At 43.8% G+C, this 20,131-nt stretch overlaps 1 protein-coding gene across 4 annotated transcripts in view; it reads left to right on the top strand.

Annotated features, from left to right (window-relative positions):
* The window catches only part of Ptch1 (patched 1), a 69,821-nt gene extending 49,916 nt beyond the window's left edge, over positions 1–19,905 (top strand). For 3 of the 4 annotated variants that reach the window (XM_048331072.1, XM_048331059.1, XM_048331065.1), the window contains exons 16-23: positions 1,038–1,180; positions 3,299–3,482; positions 4,855–5,135; positions 7,044–7,181; positions 10,116–10,258; positions 13,448–13,547; positions 14,047–14,301; positions 15,991–19,905. In XM_048331072.1, coding sequence (XP_048187029.1) covers positions 1,038–1,180; positions 3,299–3,482; positions 4,855–5,135; positions 7,044–7,181; positions 10,116–10,258; positions 13,448–13,547; positions 14,047–14,301; positions 15,991–16,548 — 1,802 coding nt within the window. In that variant the 3' untranslated portion in view covers positions 16,549–19,905. The remainder of the gene's footprint in view (positions 1–1,037; positions 1,181–3,298; positions 3,483–4,854; positions 5,136–7,043; positions 7,182–10,115; positions 10,259–13,447; positions 13,548–14,046; positions 14,302–15,990) is intronic. The other variant, XM_048331052.1, reaches the window with a different exon arrangement.
* Positions 19,906–20,131: the final 226 nt, after the last annotated feature.

Below are 20,131 nucleotides of genomic sequence, written 5' to 3'. Positions count from 1 at the left end.
TGTTCCAAGGCGGGGGTTTCCTATGCTGCTGGGGCTTGGAAGATCTTCTTGGGAGGTGACTGGGGGGAAGCAGAGAAAGGGGGTGTTCAGGGAGTATGTACACCAGCCAGCACTCAGAGCCTAAGGCTGGGTCACCAGGGCCCTGTTTTCTCTTCCAACATGCTTATCTCTTTACAGCTGTAGCCAAACCGTCAGGTCTGTAATGATGGTTTTGATTACAGAGGCCAAGTGCAGCTGTGTGTGGTGGACTGGTGGGCTCGCCCATCCCCCAAGCCTAGAAAGCTCTTTCCTTCCCCTGCCCCAGGCTTGTGGTTTGTCATCTGTTCTCACAGAGCCTCCTTGTATTGGCCTGTGGCTTCCTGTTCTCAAAATCTGATCCAAATTTACCCTCTGAGGTATTTCTCCATGCAGGGGATCCTTCCCTCCCTTCCTCCCTCTCTGTCCTCCACACCCCCACTTGGAAGGAAGGGTGGCAGAGAGGCAGGGAGCAGTTGAGAGTGAATAGGTGTTGGCTGTGATCTTTACACAACCTGGCAGCGGATCCCACAGCTTGTGTTAGCTCCACAAGTTGAACAGATGGATCAAATTGACAGAATCGTGTTCGCTCACCCTGGGCTCCAGAAGCAGCTGCCTTGCTGTTTGAAGTTGGGGGCTTGACTGTTTTTGTCCTCTGAGTGGAATTTCTGCTTGTATTGAAGAACCTATGGCTCCCTGTGTGACATGAAATGGTTAATGAGCCTGGTGTGTGTCTTTCTCTCCCTTCTTGCTTTCTCTTGTTGGAATAGCCATTGGGGAAAAGAAACAGAGCTATATTATTTTTTAAGGGAAAATATGCATGTCTGTTTCCTTCCCGCTTTTGAGCAATGATTAATTAGCAACCTGTAGTTCATTCATGAAAATTCCAGAAGTATTGCTTAAAGGGAAAGTAGACTACAGATCAGTCCCCTGTCCTACCTGCTGCCCCCAGCCCACATCATTAAGGCTAAGAGTATTCTAGTTAAAAGTTTTCATGTGTTACACGCATTTGCTTTTTCTAGGACTTCAGGATGCATTTGATAGTGACTGGGAAACTGGGAAAATCATGCCAAACAACTACAAAAATGGATCAGATGATGGAGTCCTGGCTTACAAACTCCTGGTACAAACTGGCAGCCGAGATAAGCCCATCGATATCAGTCAGGTATTGTTACCATTCAAAACCTCCAGGGGAATCTCCCAGGGTACTAGGGAGTAGAGGTCCTGGCGGCTGCCTGTGCCAGATGGGTTGACAGCAGTGATCCTGGTCTATGTCCTTCAAAGACCTGAGATACTAAGAGATGGTGGGCAGAATCTTTTGCTTGAATTCACTTCATCTCACAGCTGTGTGACCCCACACACCACACTTTGCTTGTCTGTTAAGTTGGGTGTTACCTGGGTAGTTGATACTGCCCAATAAAGTACGATGGAGACAATACAGACTGATAGAAGGACTGAGTCTTCTTAAGTTTTCAAATTCCAATACTTGATACTATGGTAGTTTTGGTGTATTCTTCAGACTTCGAGAGGTGGATTTGTTGGGTAGCAGTCAACTAAACAGAAACTGGGGTAGGGAAATGGCTTAAAAGATGGTAGAGGTTCTTAGAGTGATGGGAGAATTTGTTACTTAATTCCTTTGGGTCACCCTGGCCCCTGGAACAGATTCTGAGTACAGTCAGATCCCCAAGGCATGAGCCAAGTGAAGGGGGAAGTACAAACCCTTGGAATCCAATTAGACTCACCATTTCTCTTACTTAGTAATGAGAGACATTTCTGTTTGGTTGTCATATTCCCCCACTAAATATGCATCTTCTTCATGACACCTGGATTGCAGTGCATCTGTTTTGATTCCTTAGTAGTGTTTAGGATGTGTTAGGAATTTGTGATTTCAGATGGGCCCATGGCTTCTCTTGATGTCTATAGCTTGCTTGCTTTTACCTTCAGGCAGAAAATGTCATGCTAATGATCTTCTTAGCAGCTCTGTTTATTGTCTCCCCCTTTTTGCTAGCATTTAAAGTGACAGATTTACAAAGTACATTATTCAGAGTTATTATGGAGTGTGAAACTAAGTGCTTTATAGCAGTGTGTAGTGCTGTCAGGTTTGACAAGGGTGTGGGTACAGAAGCCTGCCTGAGAGACCATAGCAGGGGCATGCCCAGAAAGCTGGGTTAGATGGAGTTAGAGACCAAGGGCCCTGTGGGATGAATATGATTGGGCCAGAGCCCTGAATGTCATTTCCTCTGCTTGGGATAGAGAAAAGTGTGCTGCATGCATGGATGCAGTGAGCTACACTATGTAATTCCAGAGACGGTTTGAAGACATACAGTTGTTATGTACCCTGTGGATTAATTGAATCCAGATCCCTGAAGTCTAATTCTCTCCCTCTTTTCCATGTTCTTTCCTCTCTCTCTCTATCTCTTTCTCTCTCTCTCTCTCTCTCTCTGTGTGTGTGTGTGTGTATGTGTGTGTGTATGTATGAGAGAGAGAACTGGTGTTTTTCATTTTGTTTAAAAGAAAGAAAAAACCATGTGTTGGAACAAGGCCCAAGTCTAAAATAAACAGGAAAAATCTTTTTTTCAATGTATCTATAATATACATATACACACTCAATCTCACAGCGTCTCAGACCTAAGCAAAGCCCAAAAGACCTACTGTAGAGGGAGCATATTTCGCCCTGTAGAGGATTCAGTTTACTAAGCCTGACCACCCCTCAGAAATGTGATTACCCAGAAGGGCCATGGCTTTGTATTAAGTCTTTTCCACTTTCTGGCAATGGACATTTTTTGAATACACAGGTCATAGGAGGCTAGTGTTAGCAAAATTTATACAGATGTTGTTTTATTTTTATAGCTCTCCTCCATTTACTGGGTGGCATTTCCTTCAGTGTTAACAACAGAGGTTAACTGCACACAGACGTGTATGGGGATTCTTGCCAGGTTTTTCCCCCTTCCCCTCCTATAAATATGTTTCTCCAGATTGTTCATTCTCTGCCTTGGCTGCAGACAGTCTTTTAGCATTCAGATTTAATTGGTTCAGCCAATTCCGGGGCCATCTGCAGAACCGTGAGTTCATTATAAACACACTGATGAGTGTGTCCCCCAATGCATGCATTGTGAAAGCAGTCAGAGGTGTTCTGATGACACTTTCAAGCCATAGGCGTTCTGTTGTCTGTTGTCAGAATTAAAGGTCCAAAGCTCAGGTGGAAGCATTTGTACTCTGCAGGCAGTAGTGCATTTATCCCACACCCTGTTCTGATAGACATCTGTCCTCTGCTCTTTTGTAGTTAACTAAACAGCGTCTGGTGGACGCAGATGGCATCATTAATCCCAGTGCTTTCTACATCTACCTGACGGCTTGGGTCAGCAATGACCCTGTGGCCTACGCTGCCTCCCAGGCCAACATCCGGCCTCATCGACCTGAGTGGGTCCATGACAAAGCTGACTACATGCCAGAAACAAGGCTGAGAAGTAAGTAGCACTCGTTCTGCCGGGCCTGGGAGCTTCCCTGAAGGTGCCTCAGCCAGCTCCTCAAAGCTCAGCCGCAGCTTCGCTCATTGACACTACCCAGGGTTCAAAAGTGTAAATAGAACAATATATTTCTCTTAGTTTAAAACTCTGGGAGACAGATGAGACTGTGTAATGGAATACAGCCCCACACTCTATCTCGTTGAGAAATAAGTGTCTCTAATCTCCTTTTGTAGCTTTAGCTCTTCAGGCGTTCATCAGGCATTTCTTCTGAATGCCAGCTGTTCCATGTGAAAGTTGGGGAGGCGTCCAGGTTGAGTGTTATTTTACTATTGCAGAGTTTTATCGCTGGGGATTATATGTTTATCTTAACTTTGTCAACTCTGGTGTTGAAGGGATTTTTGGCACGTTGGGTCATTCCTCTAAGCCACCAAGCACCTGTACTCTGTCAAAGCTGTTTAAACTGGAACAGAAAAGTCTGTATACAACAGTGTCCTCTTCCTTTCACCTCTCAGCCTGGAGTTTGAAAGGTGGTTCTGTGTGGATTTAATTTGCATTTATGATAGAGATCTTAGTAGCAGCATATGCTTTGGACATTGGGCCAAGAGAAGACATGAGAAAGAAGACGGATCCCTTTGCAAACATGGCTGGGCAGCTAGCGGCTTGTGCTTCCCAGTATCTAAACCCCAGAGCCTTGTGGCAAGCAGCCAAGGCTTGTCTTAATGAAAATTTATAGTTGAGATTATAATAGGGCAAATCATGTTTAGCAAGTCAACTGAATGACCCCAAAGGGTCTGGAACACACAACGGCAGTAACTAAATGCTTGTTGTAGAAGGATTTTGCCTCGTTGCTGAAGACTTAGCATTGCATTAGAAAAGAAGTGTGGAAGGTTTAAGTTGGTTAGGTCACTAAAAGGATAAGAAAGTAAAGCATTTTTCTCTGCAAATCATGACTCTAGAATTATTTGCCTCTCAGATGATTAAGAGCACCAGTTGGAACATAGAATTTTCATATTTGTCAGTGAGACAAGAAAACATTGCTTGAGTCTTGAAGTGATGAGATCTATCCAAATCAGTGATCACTTGTGTAATATTAAGAAAATGTTTTTAAAAAATCATGGAGACTCCTGTGCCATTACCTACCGCCCCCCCAAAAAAAGTCTTGGTTATTGTTTACAAAATAACTAAAGCAAACACGAACATTATAAACACCCAGTCATATTTACTGTTTTTCCTTGATGTTGGAACAAGAACAGCCAGTCAGTTTTCTCGCAGAGTTCCTTCATATTTTCATTGTCATTACAGAATTACTGCAGGGAGATAGCGCTTCACAGCAGGCCCTGTCTCGTAACCTGATTTTTCTCTGTCTGTCCAGTCCCTGCAGCAGAACCAATCGAATATGCTCAGTTCCCTTTCTACCTCAACGGCCTGCGAGACACTTCAGACTTTGTGGAAGCCATTGAAAAAGTAAGAACCATCTGCAACAACTACACGAGCCTGGGGCTCTCCAGCTACCCCAACGGCTACCCTTTCCTCTTCTGGGAGCAGTACATCAGCCTGCGCCACTGGCTGCTTCTGGCCATCAGTGTGGTGCTGGCCTGCACGTTTCTCGTGTGCGCCGTCTTCCTGCTGAACCCCTGGACGGCTGGAATCATTGTGAGTTTATTATAAGGGTCTTTTAAGGAAGTCAAATTCCTTTCAGCATAGCTCTTTCTGCAGCCAGGAAGTTTTGTTTATGTCTGGGCCTTTGGAAGAGGGTATAGAGATTGCATCATCTGTAATGTATTTATTCTACCTGAGGTGGTTGAGGCTCATGGTGAAGGTACAGCCTCAAATAGCTAGAATCTTTTGTCCCCTTCTCCCACAGCTTTCAAACATGTCTACAAAATATGAGACTTGTAAGGCATGCTTTCCACAATAGCTCTGAGCATTTATTTATGAAATAAGGATACATAAAGCAAAACACAATCTGTTCCCTAATTGTATCGTTTTGTGACCTCATCCCAGACCTAGAGAAGTAAGTGTGTAAGTATAGAGGGAGGGAAGGGCCTTAGAGGTGCATTGATCCCTGGAGAAAAGAATCAACTGCTACTAATAACCTATTTTGAGGCACTCTTTCTCCAAATTCCTGTTGGACTTGAAGTGAGTTTCATGTAGAGTCTAATAAAATCATGGCAGCCTTCGAATTCCACAAACTTTGGTATAGCCTTTAAAATGCCAAAATTACAAAAACAGAGCAGATTTTGTTTCTGCACCATAAGTCTGGGCAACAGCAGGTATGTGAAAGGTAAATGTTTAGTCTGTAGGAATTTTCACAGCACTTAAGCCATGGACATCGTCCATCTTCCATTATTCCCCACCGACCTCTGCCCCCACCCACTGCCCACCCAGAGGAAGAGTGATCATTTCCCCCATTCCTCCCCATGTGTAAAGTGAATTGGGTGGATATTTGTGTTTTCTCCCCCTTGGCCCAAGAAACACTAAAGTGTACCTCACAGATTGTTTTTCCATTCCCCTACAAACTTTCACAAAGAAGATGAAGGGCTAAGGAAAGCTGTTCCTTGCACTTGAGGGTCTGCTTTGCCTACCCAAGTTGTTCCTCATTTCTTAAAAGCACAGCAACCCTGTAATGTGACACGCAGCCACTGTTGACAGCTTTCCCCTTAGCCTGTTCCCAAATTTTCTTCACTTAGCCTGTGAGTTCTCCAACAAAGGCATGACTCCTTTATAAGAACCTTTATTTACCCTGTCCTGCCAGCTCTCTTCGGGGTAAGGCAACCAGATAGTCAACATTTCAACTCAGTTATGATGTGACTGTTTCTGATGCTTAATCCTAGAGAAGAAGGAAAGACCTTGCTTTAAATTGTAGCTGTCCTCAGTACTGGTTCCAGGACCCCTATGTGTATATCAAAATCCTTGGACGCACAAATCCTTCATATAAAGTAACATAGCATTTACGTAGGATCTATACACATCTTTTAGATACTTTAGAGTATCTCTAGATTACTTACAAGGTCTAATGCAATGAAGATGTTATATATAGTTACTATATTGTATGCTTTAAAAAAATTTTATATTGTACGCTTTAGGAATAATAAAAGGAAAAAAATCATCTTTTCAGTATACATGGAGGTTTTTTCCTCCTAAATATTTTTGGTCCACAGTTGATTAAATCCATGGATGTGGAATCTACACATTTAAAGGGCTGACTAAAAGTTGGTAGCTAAATGATGAGTCCATGACTATGTAATCCTTTCTGGATTGTTCCAGTGGAGTAGTCTTAATCATGGTTTGCTATCTAGGACAGACATAGGGAAAAACAATTGCAGAGCATACTTAACTCTGTTTTCAGGTGTTCCTCCTTCTATTTTGCTTCCATCCAAATTGCTTGTCCCAGAGTCACCCTTCCCACCAAGAATTTGAAGTAGGCAGGACAGTTGTCCAAAGTAAAAGCAAGTTTGTACTTTCATGTTATTTGGGCAACGGATGGTTAGCACTCAACAGATTAGCACTCAAGCCATGTGCCGTGTGCCCCCTCACTTATGACTGTGTGTCTTCTTTAAGGTGATGGTCCTGGCATTGATGACGGTTGAGCTCTTTGGCATGATGGGCCTCATTGGAATCAAGCTTAGCGCTGTGCCTGTGGTCATCCTGATTGCATCAGTTGGCATCGGAGTGGAATTTACCGTTCATGTGGCTTTGGTATGGGAGATCACTTTAAGCACTATTTGTCCGAAAAGGCAACATTTCCTCTAGTTCTTCCAGTGTCCAAGTGGGAGCCTTTTTCACTTTGCCCATATATCACAGTGACAGGGCCTTAGCACACAGGAGTTCCCTGAGGAAGTCCAAAATGTTTCTGGATCCCTTTCCCTCTTGGGGAGACCTGGAATGGGGGCATGGAAAGCACATGTTACTGCGAGCTTAGGCAAGAGTTGTCAGGGCTAGAGCGGCTGGGAGACAATGTGTTCCTCTGATGTTGACCATCACTGTGATCATCCCAGGTCCTAAACTTGTCACCTTTGTTCCCTGAACATATTGGTGCATGGGCATGCATATACAAAATTTTAGAAACAATAATGAGAGGGGGGAGAGGGAGAGAGAAAAGACCACCCTTAGGCTTAGTGGGAATGGTATAGTTGAGAGTGAGGTGAGCTGGCAGCCGTGGAAACACCCTCAGGCCTGTGAGCAAAAAAAAAAAAGCTCAGATGCTCAGCCTTAAAGAGCTGGCTCCTTACCTCAGCCTACCCAATTCCATAAACCTCCCAACCTCTGAAAATATCCAGAAAGCAAGAGAGCTAGGATTGCTTCCACAGGATTTCTCCCCTCTTGTCCTGTTTAGGAGGAATTTAAACTTCAGGACAAATTTGGTCTTGAATCCAAGAGACAAATCTACTATATGTTTATCGGTTAGTTATTTAAATACTTCATAGCCAGGTGGAAATTGTGTTCTATCTGCACGCATGCTTATAGCCTAAGTACCTGGGATTGCTAGTAGGCCTGCAGTAAATACATACTGACTCAATCAGTGCTGATGTTTGAAAGAGCCTTGCTAGGTCTTTAGTGTGGGGCTTTGACCAGATGACTCTTAGCATTGTTATTGCATTCATCTAGCATGTGCCTGTCTTCATAATGCTGCTTGTGTCTTCTGTGTCTCTCAAGCTGTAAGCAATTTTTAAGACTGTAAAAGTTAGGGGCTGGGGATATGGCCTAGTGGCAAGAGTGCTTGCCTTGTATACATGAGGCCTTGGGTTCAATTCCCCAGCACCACATATACAGAAAACGGCCAGAAGTGGCGCTGTGGCTCAAGTGGCAGAGTGCTAGCCTTGAGCAAAAAGAAGCCAGGGATAGTGCTCAGGCCCTGAGTCCAAGCCCCAGGACTGGCCAAAAAAAAAAAAAAAGACTGTAAAAGTTAGTGTTTCAGAAGAAATGTTTCATTGAAGTTAGTAAGCTTAACATATACGATCAGTCTTCTCTACATTTTGATCCTGTTCAAATTGGTTTCCCCCCCCCATGGAATTGAAAAAAGTAGTTTTTTTGTGTGGTTGGTTGGTTTTTGTTTTGTAGCTAGCCATGCTAAATGGTGCTTTCTAGAACAAATTTCCACAGTGGAAATGCAGTCTGTGGTATTTGGTACTTGTAGTTCAAGGCTTTTCCAAGAGCTATATCACATACAGGAGCTAATTTCTTATCCTGTGCATAAAATTTGGATTTTTTTTTTCCTTTTTTGCCAGTCCTGGGCCTTGGACTCAGGGCCTGAGCTGTCCCTGGATTCTTTTTGCTCAAGGCTAGCCCTCTGCCACTTGAGCCACAGCTTCACTTCTGGCTGTTTTCTATATATGTGGTGCTGGGGAATTGAACCCAGGGCTTCATGTATACGAGGCAAGCACTGTTGCCACTAGGCCACATTCCCAGCCCCTTTGATTTTTTTTTTTGCAAGGCTTACAAATATGATAAAATAATCTTAATCTGGGCACTGGTGGCTCATGCTTATAGTCCTACCTACTCAGGAGGCTGAGATCTGAATATCACAGTTCAAAGCCAGTCTGGGCAGAGAAGTCCATGAGACTCCAATTAGCAACCAGAAAAGAAGTGGAGCTGTGGCTCAAAAGTGGTAAGAGTGCTAGCCTTGAGCAAAATTGCTCAGGGACAGGCCTTGAGTTCAAGCCCCATGACCAACAAAATAATAATAACAATAACAACTACCTTAAAAAGAAAGTACTTCCTCCTGAAATTCCTTAAGAAGTAGGCAGGTTCCTGTCAGGTTGCTGCATTTCAGTAAACATCTATGGGAAAAGACAATAGTGGTACCAAGTCCAAATGTGAGGCCAAGCCTTGTGATAACAAACCATGTCTTTTTCAACTCTGAGAACAGTTTTAGAAAATAAAATAATGTATGCTCGGAACATTCTGTGATAGTCATTCAAGGGAATAACTCATATTAAGAGTCCACAGGTGACATGGTTCCCATCATTCTGATGTACAAGTTCCCATTTGGTAGCAAATAACCCTCTTGATCTGGAGGTGCTTTAAGAATGCAAGGGCACGGGGGAGGGGGAGGGGGGAATGAGGGAGGAGGTAACAAATAGTACAAGAAACGTACCCATGGCCTAACGTATGAAACTGTAAAAAATATTATAAAAAGAGAATGCAAGGGCAACAGGAATATGTACTTATACACTGAAGTCAAACTAGAGTTGAACTTAAAGACTCAATTTCCTCATGGTGCTCAGGTGTACCACAAGTACATTTATTTGACATAGTGACAGATATTCTCATCTTGGGGAAATGCATATTCAGTACCAACTGCCCTGATCAGACCAAGTTGAACACAAGAGCTTGACCAACTAAAACAGAATACCATGTCTTTCACTACTAGCAGCAGTCTTCTTTGTGAGTGGTATGAGATGCTTGAGTATGATTACAAGTGAAAGGAAATAATTTGTATACAGTTTGGTTTTGTTGAAGATTAACCTCCACACAGACTGGCCCAATACCACAACCGTGACAGTAGTTTAAACTTCATCTAGCTCTCCTGATTAAATGGGAAAATCTCAGAAGCATGTTCAGGGAAGATGGGGAAATCCTTAAAGCAAAGCTTCTCCAGGACTCATCACCTGACCTCTTCTCCTCCCACAGGCCTTTCTGACAGCCATTGGTGACAAGAACCGCAGAGCAGTGCTTGCCCTGGAACACATGTTTGCCCCGGTCCTGGATGGTGCTGTGTCCACTCTGCTTGGAGTACTGATGCTTGCAGGGTCTGAGTTTGATTTCATTGTCAGGTAAGTGAGAGCATGAGAGATAACTTGTTCTAAAATATCATTATTCATATTTTTGTTGTTGCTTTTTTCCCCCTGAATCTAGTAGGTAACAGCATCTCTTCAGAGTGACTCAACTTTCTTTGTTGCTAGGAGGTACAAACACAAGTGGTGTTTCAGAGCCATTATAAGAAATATCTCGAAGACCTTAGGTAGAGGTAAAGGGGTAGAGGCTAGCAACTAAGGTGACTTCTCATTGCAAAGCCCAGAGCATCACCCATTGTCCCAGTTAGCTGTTCCAGTTAGTCACCCAGTATCTCACCTGGTAATGTCCCCAGGTTGAAAGATCTACAGAAAGATAACCATGGGTCTCCTACATGACCACATTGGACCTTTGCGTCATCATCTTCAAAATTAGAAAGGGAAACTTAGAAATACCTAAAATGATCTTCACAGTTCTCCTAAAAAGTTAAGATAATGTACCCAGATTGGAAATTCCAGCCTAGTTTGAGTACTTCTCTGTTCATCTCAAAGCCGACTATGTCTTGTTGATTTATTTAAGTAACAATGCTTTTGTGACATCTAGAAGGAGAGTGAGCTTTCCTTTAGTAAATTGTTGGAGATTTGTGGGGAAAGAAACCATGTTCTCTCTACAGCCTTCACAGCTTTGTGAGGTAGCTACTCTTGAGTAGAACACTACCATTTATGAAGAGATACTCATCCAACCATAAAAATACAGTGCAGAAGGAACTGTGGTAAGGCAGAACCCTGACAAATGGATAGTTTGTGTGGGTACTTCGGTCTGAAGAGTTAATCTGGCCAGCCATGTTCTGTGTGCACATGTATGCTTGTTTGTGAGAGAGACAGAGAGAAGCCACTCGTTTTCAGATAAAGGAAAAATGGTTTTAACTAGAAGTTTTAGCCAAAGTTGGCTTCTTACAGGAGAAAAATGGTAGTAGAGTTCTTACTGAGCATAGTGATGCCCTGGGTTCAAAACAGAAAGGAAAAGGAAGAGTCTTCCATCTATCTTTTAGCATAGCCCATTGGGCAGTCAAGCATCCTGGAGATTTGCCCTTTCTGAAATGAACCTTCCTGTTTACTCACTGTGGTTTGGGCTAAAGTGAGTCCTAGTCCTGGGGACCAGGACTTCTTTGTTGTGTGTCTGAATCCACTAGGGCTCTTTACATGCAGATGACATTGGAGATTGAGGAGAGTAACTACATTTCCAGGCAGCTTCCAGGGGAGACCCATGAATGCTAGACTTCTCAACCCAGTCTGTTGATAAGTTAACCAGCCAATTGGTAAATTCTTGTTTGCCCAGATACCAATGAGGTAGTTGGCCTAAGAGAGATAAAGGTTTTGGCTTGTTTTAAGCTATTGATTTGACTTTGACTTTCATTTCCTTGGTGCACTCTTACTCAGACATTTGTATTCTCTCTATGTTTTAGAAGCCCAGTACCAAATAGTCATTTTTGCATAATTACTTTCTAGAAACATGGGCTCTGTCCCCTTCTATGTGTCTTATGGTCTATAGTGGGAGGAGATAGATCCCCAGACACTTCAAAGCAGGAGAGATGGTGTGTATGCTGAGTTCATGTGGGTGAGCCTTGCAGGGAATGCTAAGTGAGCCATAGGAAGAAAACATGGCCTGACTTAGAACACCCAGCTGAGAGCCTGCCTGGAGGGCAGAATCCCATGTCTCGCTTCCTGTTCAAGCTGTTGGTTCCTTCACAGAGATAGCAGGGTTCCTGTTTCAAGCACTTAGAAAGGGCTTCTCATTTTCTAAAACAGCTCAAATAAATGAGCAGACATTGTATACACAAAGCCGTCAGAAATCTAATTGGTCTGTTTATGCTACAGTTAGATGGATGGGATGCAAATGTCTTAATGCCTGCTGCTGATATATGCTGCCTCCACTGAAAGTTCTAGCAGTTTACATTAAAGCAAGACATTGACTGCTTGGTTTTGAGGTTTTGTTTTTTTTTTTTTAACTAATGCAGCTCAAAAGTTTCTAGTGTTTACAATAGCTGTGAGGTATTTGTATTTTTATAGGGATTCTCTCTCCTTTCATCTAATGTCGAAACATATATAGACATGGCAACCTTGGTTGCCTGTTTTATGATCCAGCGGACCATTAACAGATAGATATCTTGCCCTCCCTCTTTCCAGAACATCCTGAGCCTCTCTTCCCCCACCCCAGCCCACTTCCATCAAAGCCCTAGAAATCATTAGTTCCAGAAAAGCATCCTTGCGTGGAGTGCGAGCCCTCCCGCTGTGCAGAGTGTCCGCCAGAGGCTGTCCCTGGCTGACAGGTTTACCTTGGTATTCGTGAAGGATCCCAGACCTTAGCCCTCAATGGTGGGAAAGCAGAACTACTTGTTCACTCTCCTCTTCTACCATGGTGCTGCAGCCTTTATGTTTGAATTGGCTGACGCAAAACAAGAGTATTCAGAGATGCTAAATTGTCCAACAAAAGATTGGCCTGCAGAGCAGCCCCGCCATTGTGGAGCACCCTCACCCAGCACAATGCCCCAGCTCCCACAGAATGGGCAGCATTCTCTTCGCAGAAAGCTGGTTCCTGTGCTCTAAAAAGGTTGCAATTGGAGCTATTTGGTAAAACTGGAACTCACAGAATTCTAGGCAGAAAGTTGTGATTAATGAAAGCCCAGGGAAAGCCTTACCTGATATGCTGGAGACTTAATTAGAGATTCTGCCGTAAGAGGCAGAAGCATTTCACAGTGGATTAGCTGCCTGCAGAAGTGGGCTGCTTTTCCTCCTGAGCCAAATTGTTTAAATTCTACACCCTTCACTTCATTTGTTTGCTTCTGCTGGGTTTTCATGAACAGGGCCCCTCAGCATTGTATTTGTGCTTTCAGTTTGCTCAGCCATTCAGTTCACATTCCATATTTTTGTGTTTGTGTAACACATTCATAAATAACATTACATGCCATGAGATTTTAGCAAATTAACAAACTAATTTTTTGCCTTCCCTCATGAGCTAACACTATGGGGTTGTGGAATATAATTCTCAAACTCCAAAGGAAGCTAACAATTAAAAAAAAAAAAAACCACCGGTCTTGTAGCTGAATTTGAACTGTAGATTTATAACCACTGTTACAAATGGTACTGATAGCTACAATATTTGGATATACAGCGGGTAGCATAATTTTCTTTTGTCACCCTGAAGGTTCCTGTTTTCCTTTTCTCTTCAAGGTATTTCTTTGCTGTCCTGGCGATCCTAACAATCCTGGGTGTTCTCAATGGACTGGTTTTGCTTCCTGTCCTTTTATCTTTCTTTGGACCATATCCTGAGGTCAGTAATTACTCTGGGCATAATGTCTAATCCACAGGCCACTGAATGCTGTTTTGCCTAGTGTCACTATTAATTTAGATACTTAGGTATTTCCATATTTGTCAATAGTTTATTTACTCTGTCAGGAAATAAAAGCATGGCCCTTTTCAACTTGGTAGCTTCAGGAGGGGGAACTTTGTTTAGCTTTAAATCAACTAATTGACAGCGTGAGTTTTTTCGATCTATGTTAGTGCTAGTGTTCTGCTCTGGATGAATGTTTGGGCTTCGCAGAGAGGTGCACAACCTTCCCTGTGGAAAAGGCAGAGGCCATTTTTCTACTCCAGCTGTAGGCCCTCAGGGTCCACCTTGGTGGCAGACAGAAGAGAGGAGAATACAGTGTAGTATGTGGGATCCCAGGATAGGAGACAGAGACCCCTGAATAATACCTCACTTTGAACCTTGAGATTGTCCAGCAAGGAAATTGACAATAAAACTCTTAATCTGCAATCTTCTTAAATAGGTGTCTCCAGCCAATGGCCTGAACCGGCTACCTACTCCTTCCCCTGAGCCACCCCCAAGCGTGGTTCGGTTTGCCGTTCCCCCGGGTCACACAAACAATGGATCTGATTCTTCCGACTCGGAGTACAGTTCTCAGACAACAGTGTCTGGCATCAGTGAGGAGCTTCAGCACTATGAGGCACAGCAGGGCATGGGGGGCCCTGCCCACCAAGTGATTGTGGAAGCCACAGAAAACCCTGTCTTTGCCCGTTCCACTGTAAGTCATCATGGTGGCGAGGGGAGGGTCCTTTCTACCCATGGTAATGGGCCAGTTGGTCGAGGAGAGCCCCTGCCTGCTCTGAGCAGCAAATCACACAGATAAGATGCAACAAGAAAGTATACACCCATCAGTCTCAGGAAATTTCCCAATATTTTTTATTCTTTATAAACTATGTAAAGATGTTCTCTTCTAGTGATTTGATCTTATGGGCTGAAAATAGGGCAACAACTGGCTCTGAGTTGAATTGCCAGCACTGCCAAAAAAATTCATTAGCATAATTTTATTCCAAGTGAGGATGCTTGGTACTTCAAGGCCAGAGACAAAAACATTCTTTGCATACACACCCCTTCTTTTTTAAGCTGTATATGATTTTAGAATGATGCTTTAAAAATGATAATTTTATTGCTGTGAGAAAGTGGCTTTTCCTCTCTTTCACATCTCTCCTCATCATTTTCGAGTCCAAAATTATTTTGATTATTGTCTAAGACTCTGCCATAGCTCTGTCTCTAAGCTTATCTGCCAGGCAGCTAGAAGGAACAAGCATCAAAGCTTAGGCTCTGAAGCACCCCTGAGTTCTTACTTTCATTTCACAAAGTCATGAGGATCCTGGGAGCTCTTTCTCAGCGCCCAAGAACCTCAGCCCTTTCCTCTACCCTGTGTCCCCCAAGATGGCCTCACCCCACCCCCCACCCCCCCACTCCCGGCCCTCCACCAAGGCCAGGAGCTCAGCAGGCAAAAGCCAAGGAAGGTTCCAGGGCTCATGTTGCTCCACTGAGGCCCCCTGCCATCCTTCCAGGAAATGGGTATTCCAGTCCCAGGCCAGAGCAGCCCTTCCATGAAAGAGAGGGAGGCCAACCAAATAACCTAAATTGTCCTCCTCTCGCCCCCCGTGACGATGCCTGCTGAGCTGTAGTGTGAATCTGGTTTTGTTCAGCGGGAGCCTAAAAATAGGTACAAGCTGAACGACTTTGAAGTTGGTCACGGTCCTTTTGATTGATGTGGCCACTGTGCTGCTCTGTGCTTTGTATAGAGACCCAGAAACCAGATTCTTAACAATCGGACAGAGCAGCACTGCCTGATACAAGTTTCTTCGTGATGATAGCTCTGACTCTGTCCTGTAGTTCAGTAGCCACTGGCCACATGTGGAGGGGACTAAAATGTGCCTAGTATGACTGAGGTGTTGGATTTTGAATTGTAGTCCATCTAGACTCAGATAGTCATGGGTCTTTAATGAATGCCATATTTGATAGCAGTGGTATAGACAGTCCTGCCAGTGTCCTGCCTTGTGGCCAACCCAGTCCAAACTTTTAGCAGTTTTCAGAGGAAAGGAGCGCAGGGTCCGGCTAGACGAGCAGGGTGGGACCATGGATCGTGGGAGGGAAGCAGCTGTGATTCTCCCAGACCACAGCCCTGCATTTGTGGGCAGCAGCCCTGTGTATCCAGCCAGCTGTGCTGGAGCAAGGCTAGAAACGGGTTCCAAATAAAGCCATCTTTTGCCACGTCATGGAGGTTACTGAAGGAATGCATTTGTCTTTTGTGGGTAGAACGTCCTCACTGGTTTGCTGGGGTTAACAGGGTGCCTGATCAAAGCCAAGCAGCAAGGGGTAAGAATGGGGAAGAGGCCATGTCCTGAGCCTAGGGTCAGTGGTCTATCTGCCTGTAATGACCTGCCCTTGTCCTCTACAGGTGGTCCATCCGGAACCAAGGCATCACCCACCCTCAAACCCTCGACAGCAACCCCACCTGGACTCAGGGTCCCTTCCGCCCGGGCGACAAGGCCAGCAGCCCCGCAGGGACACCTCCAGAGAAGGCTTGCGGCCACCTCCGTACAGACCACGCAGAGATGCGTTTGAAATTTCTACTGAAGGGCATTCTGGCCCTAGCCACAGGGACCGCTCGGGCCCCCGGGGAGCCCGTTCTCACAACCCTCGGAACCCAGCATCCACGGCCATGGGCAGCTCTGTGCCCAGCTATTGCCAGCCCATCACCACTGTGACAGCTTCCGCTTCTGTGACTGTTGCTGTACACCCCCCTCCCATCTCTGGGCCTGGGCCAGGACGGAACCCTCGAGGCGGGGGGCTCTGCCCAGGCTATGAAGACTACCCTGAGACTGACCCTGGGCTGTTCGAGGACCCCCACGTGCCTTTTCACGTCCGATGCAAGAGAAGGGACTCAAAGGTGGAAGTCATAGAGCTACAGGATGTGGAGTGTGAGGATGGGCACTGGGGAGACAGCTCTAGCTGAGGTGTGTGCCGCCTGGGCTCTGGGGGGACTTAGTTGGGTGCAGGCAAAGAAGCTCCTGGAGGATCTTAGGCTGCATCTCCTAGGGGACCTATTATGTCCTGGGCAAGTCTAAAGTCTCCAAGCTCTGTTGTCACCCATTAGAGTATCAGTCCAGTTCCAAACTGGGTTTTTCCTCCCCCACAAGTAACCTCTTGAGGATTAGTACAATTTCACAAAGACCATAGCAACTTCACCTTTTGCCTACCTATTGCCATTGTTATTGCAGTACTGTAACAGGTATACAGACGTTTCTCACCTGACCATGGGCATCATGATGGTGGAAATGCCTATACTGCATTTAACACCCTGCTGTCCCTCCATAAAGTTTAAAAAAAAAATAATTAAGTCAAAACTTTCCAAAGTTGGGGACTGTCTGTATATGCTAATGCATAGTTCTTTCTCTAAGTGACCATAAAATGACATCCTGCATTGTTTTCTTTTAAAGGGTGATTAAAATCTGAAGCAAAGAGGCCAAAGATTGGAACCCCTCCCTCCCCCCCCTCCCTGCCCCCATCTCTTTCCAGAACTGCTTGAAGAGAACTGCTTGGAGTTAGGGAGAAGGTGTGCTGCCCTGGAGAGCAGTTCGTTGTTACTGTAACCTATTGTATTATTTTGTTAAATATTTCTATAAATATTTAAGAGGTGTACACATATGTAATATACGAGGGAACAATGTAAAGTAGAATGGCCTGGGGTTTCTCCACTCCTGCTCCAGAGTGAGGAGGTCACCGGGGCACCCCTCACCCTATTTGTACATTGGTCTCTGTGCCACAACCAAGCTTAACTTAGTCTTAAATTTTCAGCATATGTTGCTGCTGCTTAAATATTGTATAATTTACCTGTATAATTCTATGCAAATATTGCTTATGTAATAGGATTATTTTGTAAAAATTTCTTTGTTTTAAAATATTTTAAGTTTGCATATCACAACCCTGTGGTAGTATGAAATGTTACTGTTAACTTTCAAACACGCTATGCGTGATAATTGTTGTTTAATGAGCAGATATGAAGAAAGCACGTTAATCCTGGTGGCTTCTCTAGGGGTAGTTGTATGCAGTTCTTCTGTTGGGTTATATGTGTGTGTGTATGTGACCGCGTATGGATTTTACAATGTACTGTATTGTGATTTTTGTTTTGTCTTGCTTATTTCTCTTTGTTATCTGTAATCTGTAGTGGGTTCTCATCCAGTCAGGCCAGAAGAGTCAGAGTGTCTTTCTGGCTCTATGTCAATGGAGGGCTGTCTGTAAAGATCCACCTTTTTCTCTGGAAATGGTCTAGGAGAAGCCGGGTTCAACCTAGCAGGCTGCCCTGTAAACACTCCATGGTGTGCTTCAGAGAAGATACGTTTCTTCACAGGGATTATTATATTAGATGTTGTAGCCTCAGGGTGTAGAGCCAACTGTCTTCATTGGAAGTAGAGAATTAGGATCTATGCCTACTGGGGAGACCTAGCTAGGCCATGAGAATCAATACACTCTAGAAAAGTATGTATAGTGTATTCTGCCTTGCATGTGACTAATGTGCACATGTGTGTGCACATGAGCACGCACACACACCCATCACCCTAATACAGGTAGAAAAATCTGTTCATTCAGGGCTCACAATAAGCCAAGAGATGACATTTTGAGTCCCTACAATTTAAACTTCCTCTCCTCAATTGAACAGTTAGGTGAAGATTCCTAGGTCAGCTCGCTTCCTACATGGTGGGTGATCTAGACTCAGAAGTTCTGAGTTTATTTTCAGTGCATTCATGTTAGGTGCACATTTCTAAATGAATCATAATGTGGCTTTCCCCTCTCCATTATTCTTTCAGTGCAACTTTTTTTTTTTGAAGAGCACAAAGATGCTAATTGTTTGCACCTCATAGAAGAATGTATGTGGAGTCATCTCTTGCTCTGAGGTTTGCGACTCCTTCACCTCTAGCCTGAGACCAGCAAATGTAGGGAAGCATTGTACAGCTCCCCCTCCCAATCAGCACCAACAGCCTATCTGGAGGGAAAGGCCCCAATGCTTGTATGTGTGACAGCCGCCTAAGCTGCTGCAAGGAGCCTCCATGGGCTGCTCCTGTTCCTCCCTTGTGCCCTCTATGGAAAACCTTAATGCAATGGGCCCCCAGTAGTAGTATAAGCAGGATAGTGACCTCAGACCCTAAAATTCACCACAAAACTGGAAGCCACCTGTGGCTGCCAGGAGTGTGTATTAATAGGCCAGGGGCCCTAGCTATACCCCACTGCTTGTGTCTTGGTGCCTGTCAGTCACACTATCTGCCTACCTAACACCAGCTCTGCTCAGATAATTTGCTTCCTGAGGTGAGGAGAGAGGTTGAAGATCCTGAAGATGGCTTCCCTGCAGTTATGGCTGTGCACCTCACTCCTTTCCTGAGCCTTGCTTGTATGGCATGTGAGGACCTGTGCAGCCCATTGGTTTCTGTTGAGCCTAGAACTTTCTTCCTAAGTCACAATGGCCAAGGAAAAAACTTGGGCTAATAGGAAATTCTCTCTCTTCTCTCTCTCTCTCTCTGTGTCTCTTTCTCTCTCTTTCTTCCCTCCCCTCTTAAAAGTTTTATTTTGTATGTCTTGTGTGTTCATTTGGATGTTTTAATTTTTTAAAAAAAAAAAAGATCTTTGCTGATATTTATAATTTTAATTTTGTATCATAAGAATGTTTTCCTACAGTATTTGTCATGCCAGTTTATAACAAAAAATGCAGGGATTTATTTCTATTGGAAACACTATTCCAGCTATGTTTTACTTTTGAACAGAATTTTTATTTGTATAGAGTGCTTACTAATGTTAAATAGTTCAGAGTATATAACATTTACATTAAGGACTCATGATAGGTTTTAGTGTAAGGAGTTTTAAAGGAAATATTCAAACTGGGTCTCATTGTCTGCCAATTCAGGTGGAAATGAGTTTGTGTCATTTCAATTACAAAGATAAAAATATGCCATATAATTTATTTATATGAAAATTTATTTTTGTAGTGTACATAGTAGTTGTCAAGTCTTTTGACAGAAGTATATTTTTAAAGAATTTATATGTGATGATTCCATAATGTCTGCAATCTTGCTGGGACATGAGTGAGGACACTTTTCATTGTAAATTACAGCAAGGAAACGAAAATGCTGACCAGTGTTAAGAGAGTGAGAGCAAGCGGCTATTCATGCAATTGTGAAATGTTTATTAGTTACCATTTGTGACCTAGTGTGGTTCTCCTTTTAACCTTGGAAGGTGACAATGTACAAACTCTCTAAATATTAATGTTCAAACACTGATAGAAATTCTAACATGAATAAAAAATAATATAACTTGTTGGTTATGTCTTTGTTGATAGAATTTTTTTCTCCTCAAAATGCAAAGATAGTTAAATTTTAGAGGACATAAATTTTTGTTTGTTTCATCTCACCAACTTTGTCTAATATTCTTTCTCTCTGTTTTTTTGTGCTTTTCCTGAGGCTTGGACTCAGGACCTAGGCACTGTCCCTGGGCTCTAGTGCTCATGGCTAGTGCTTTACCACTTTATGGCCACAGTACCATTTCTGGCT

The sequence above is a fragment of the Perognathus longimembris genome, chromosome 1 (genome assembly GCF_023159225.1).
Source record: "Perognathus longimembris pacificus isolate PPM17 chromosome 1, ASM2315922v1, whole genome shotgun sequence".
Taxonomy (NCBI): Eukaryota; Metazoa; Chordata; class Mammalia; order Rodentia; family Heteromyidae; genus Perognathus; species Perognathus longimembris.
Note: the sequence above shows the minus strand (reverse complement) of the source record. Positions and strands in the feature narration are given on the sequence as shown.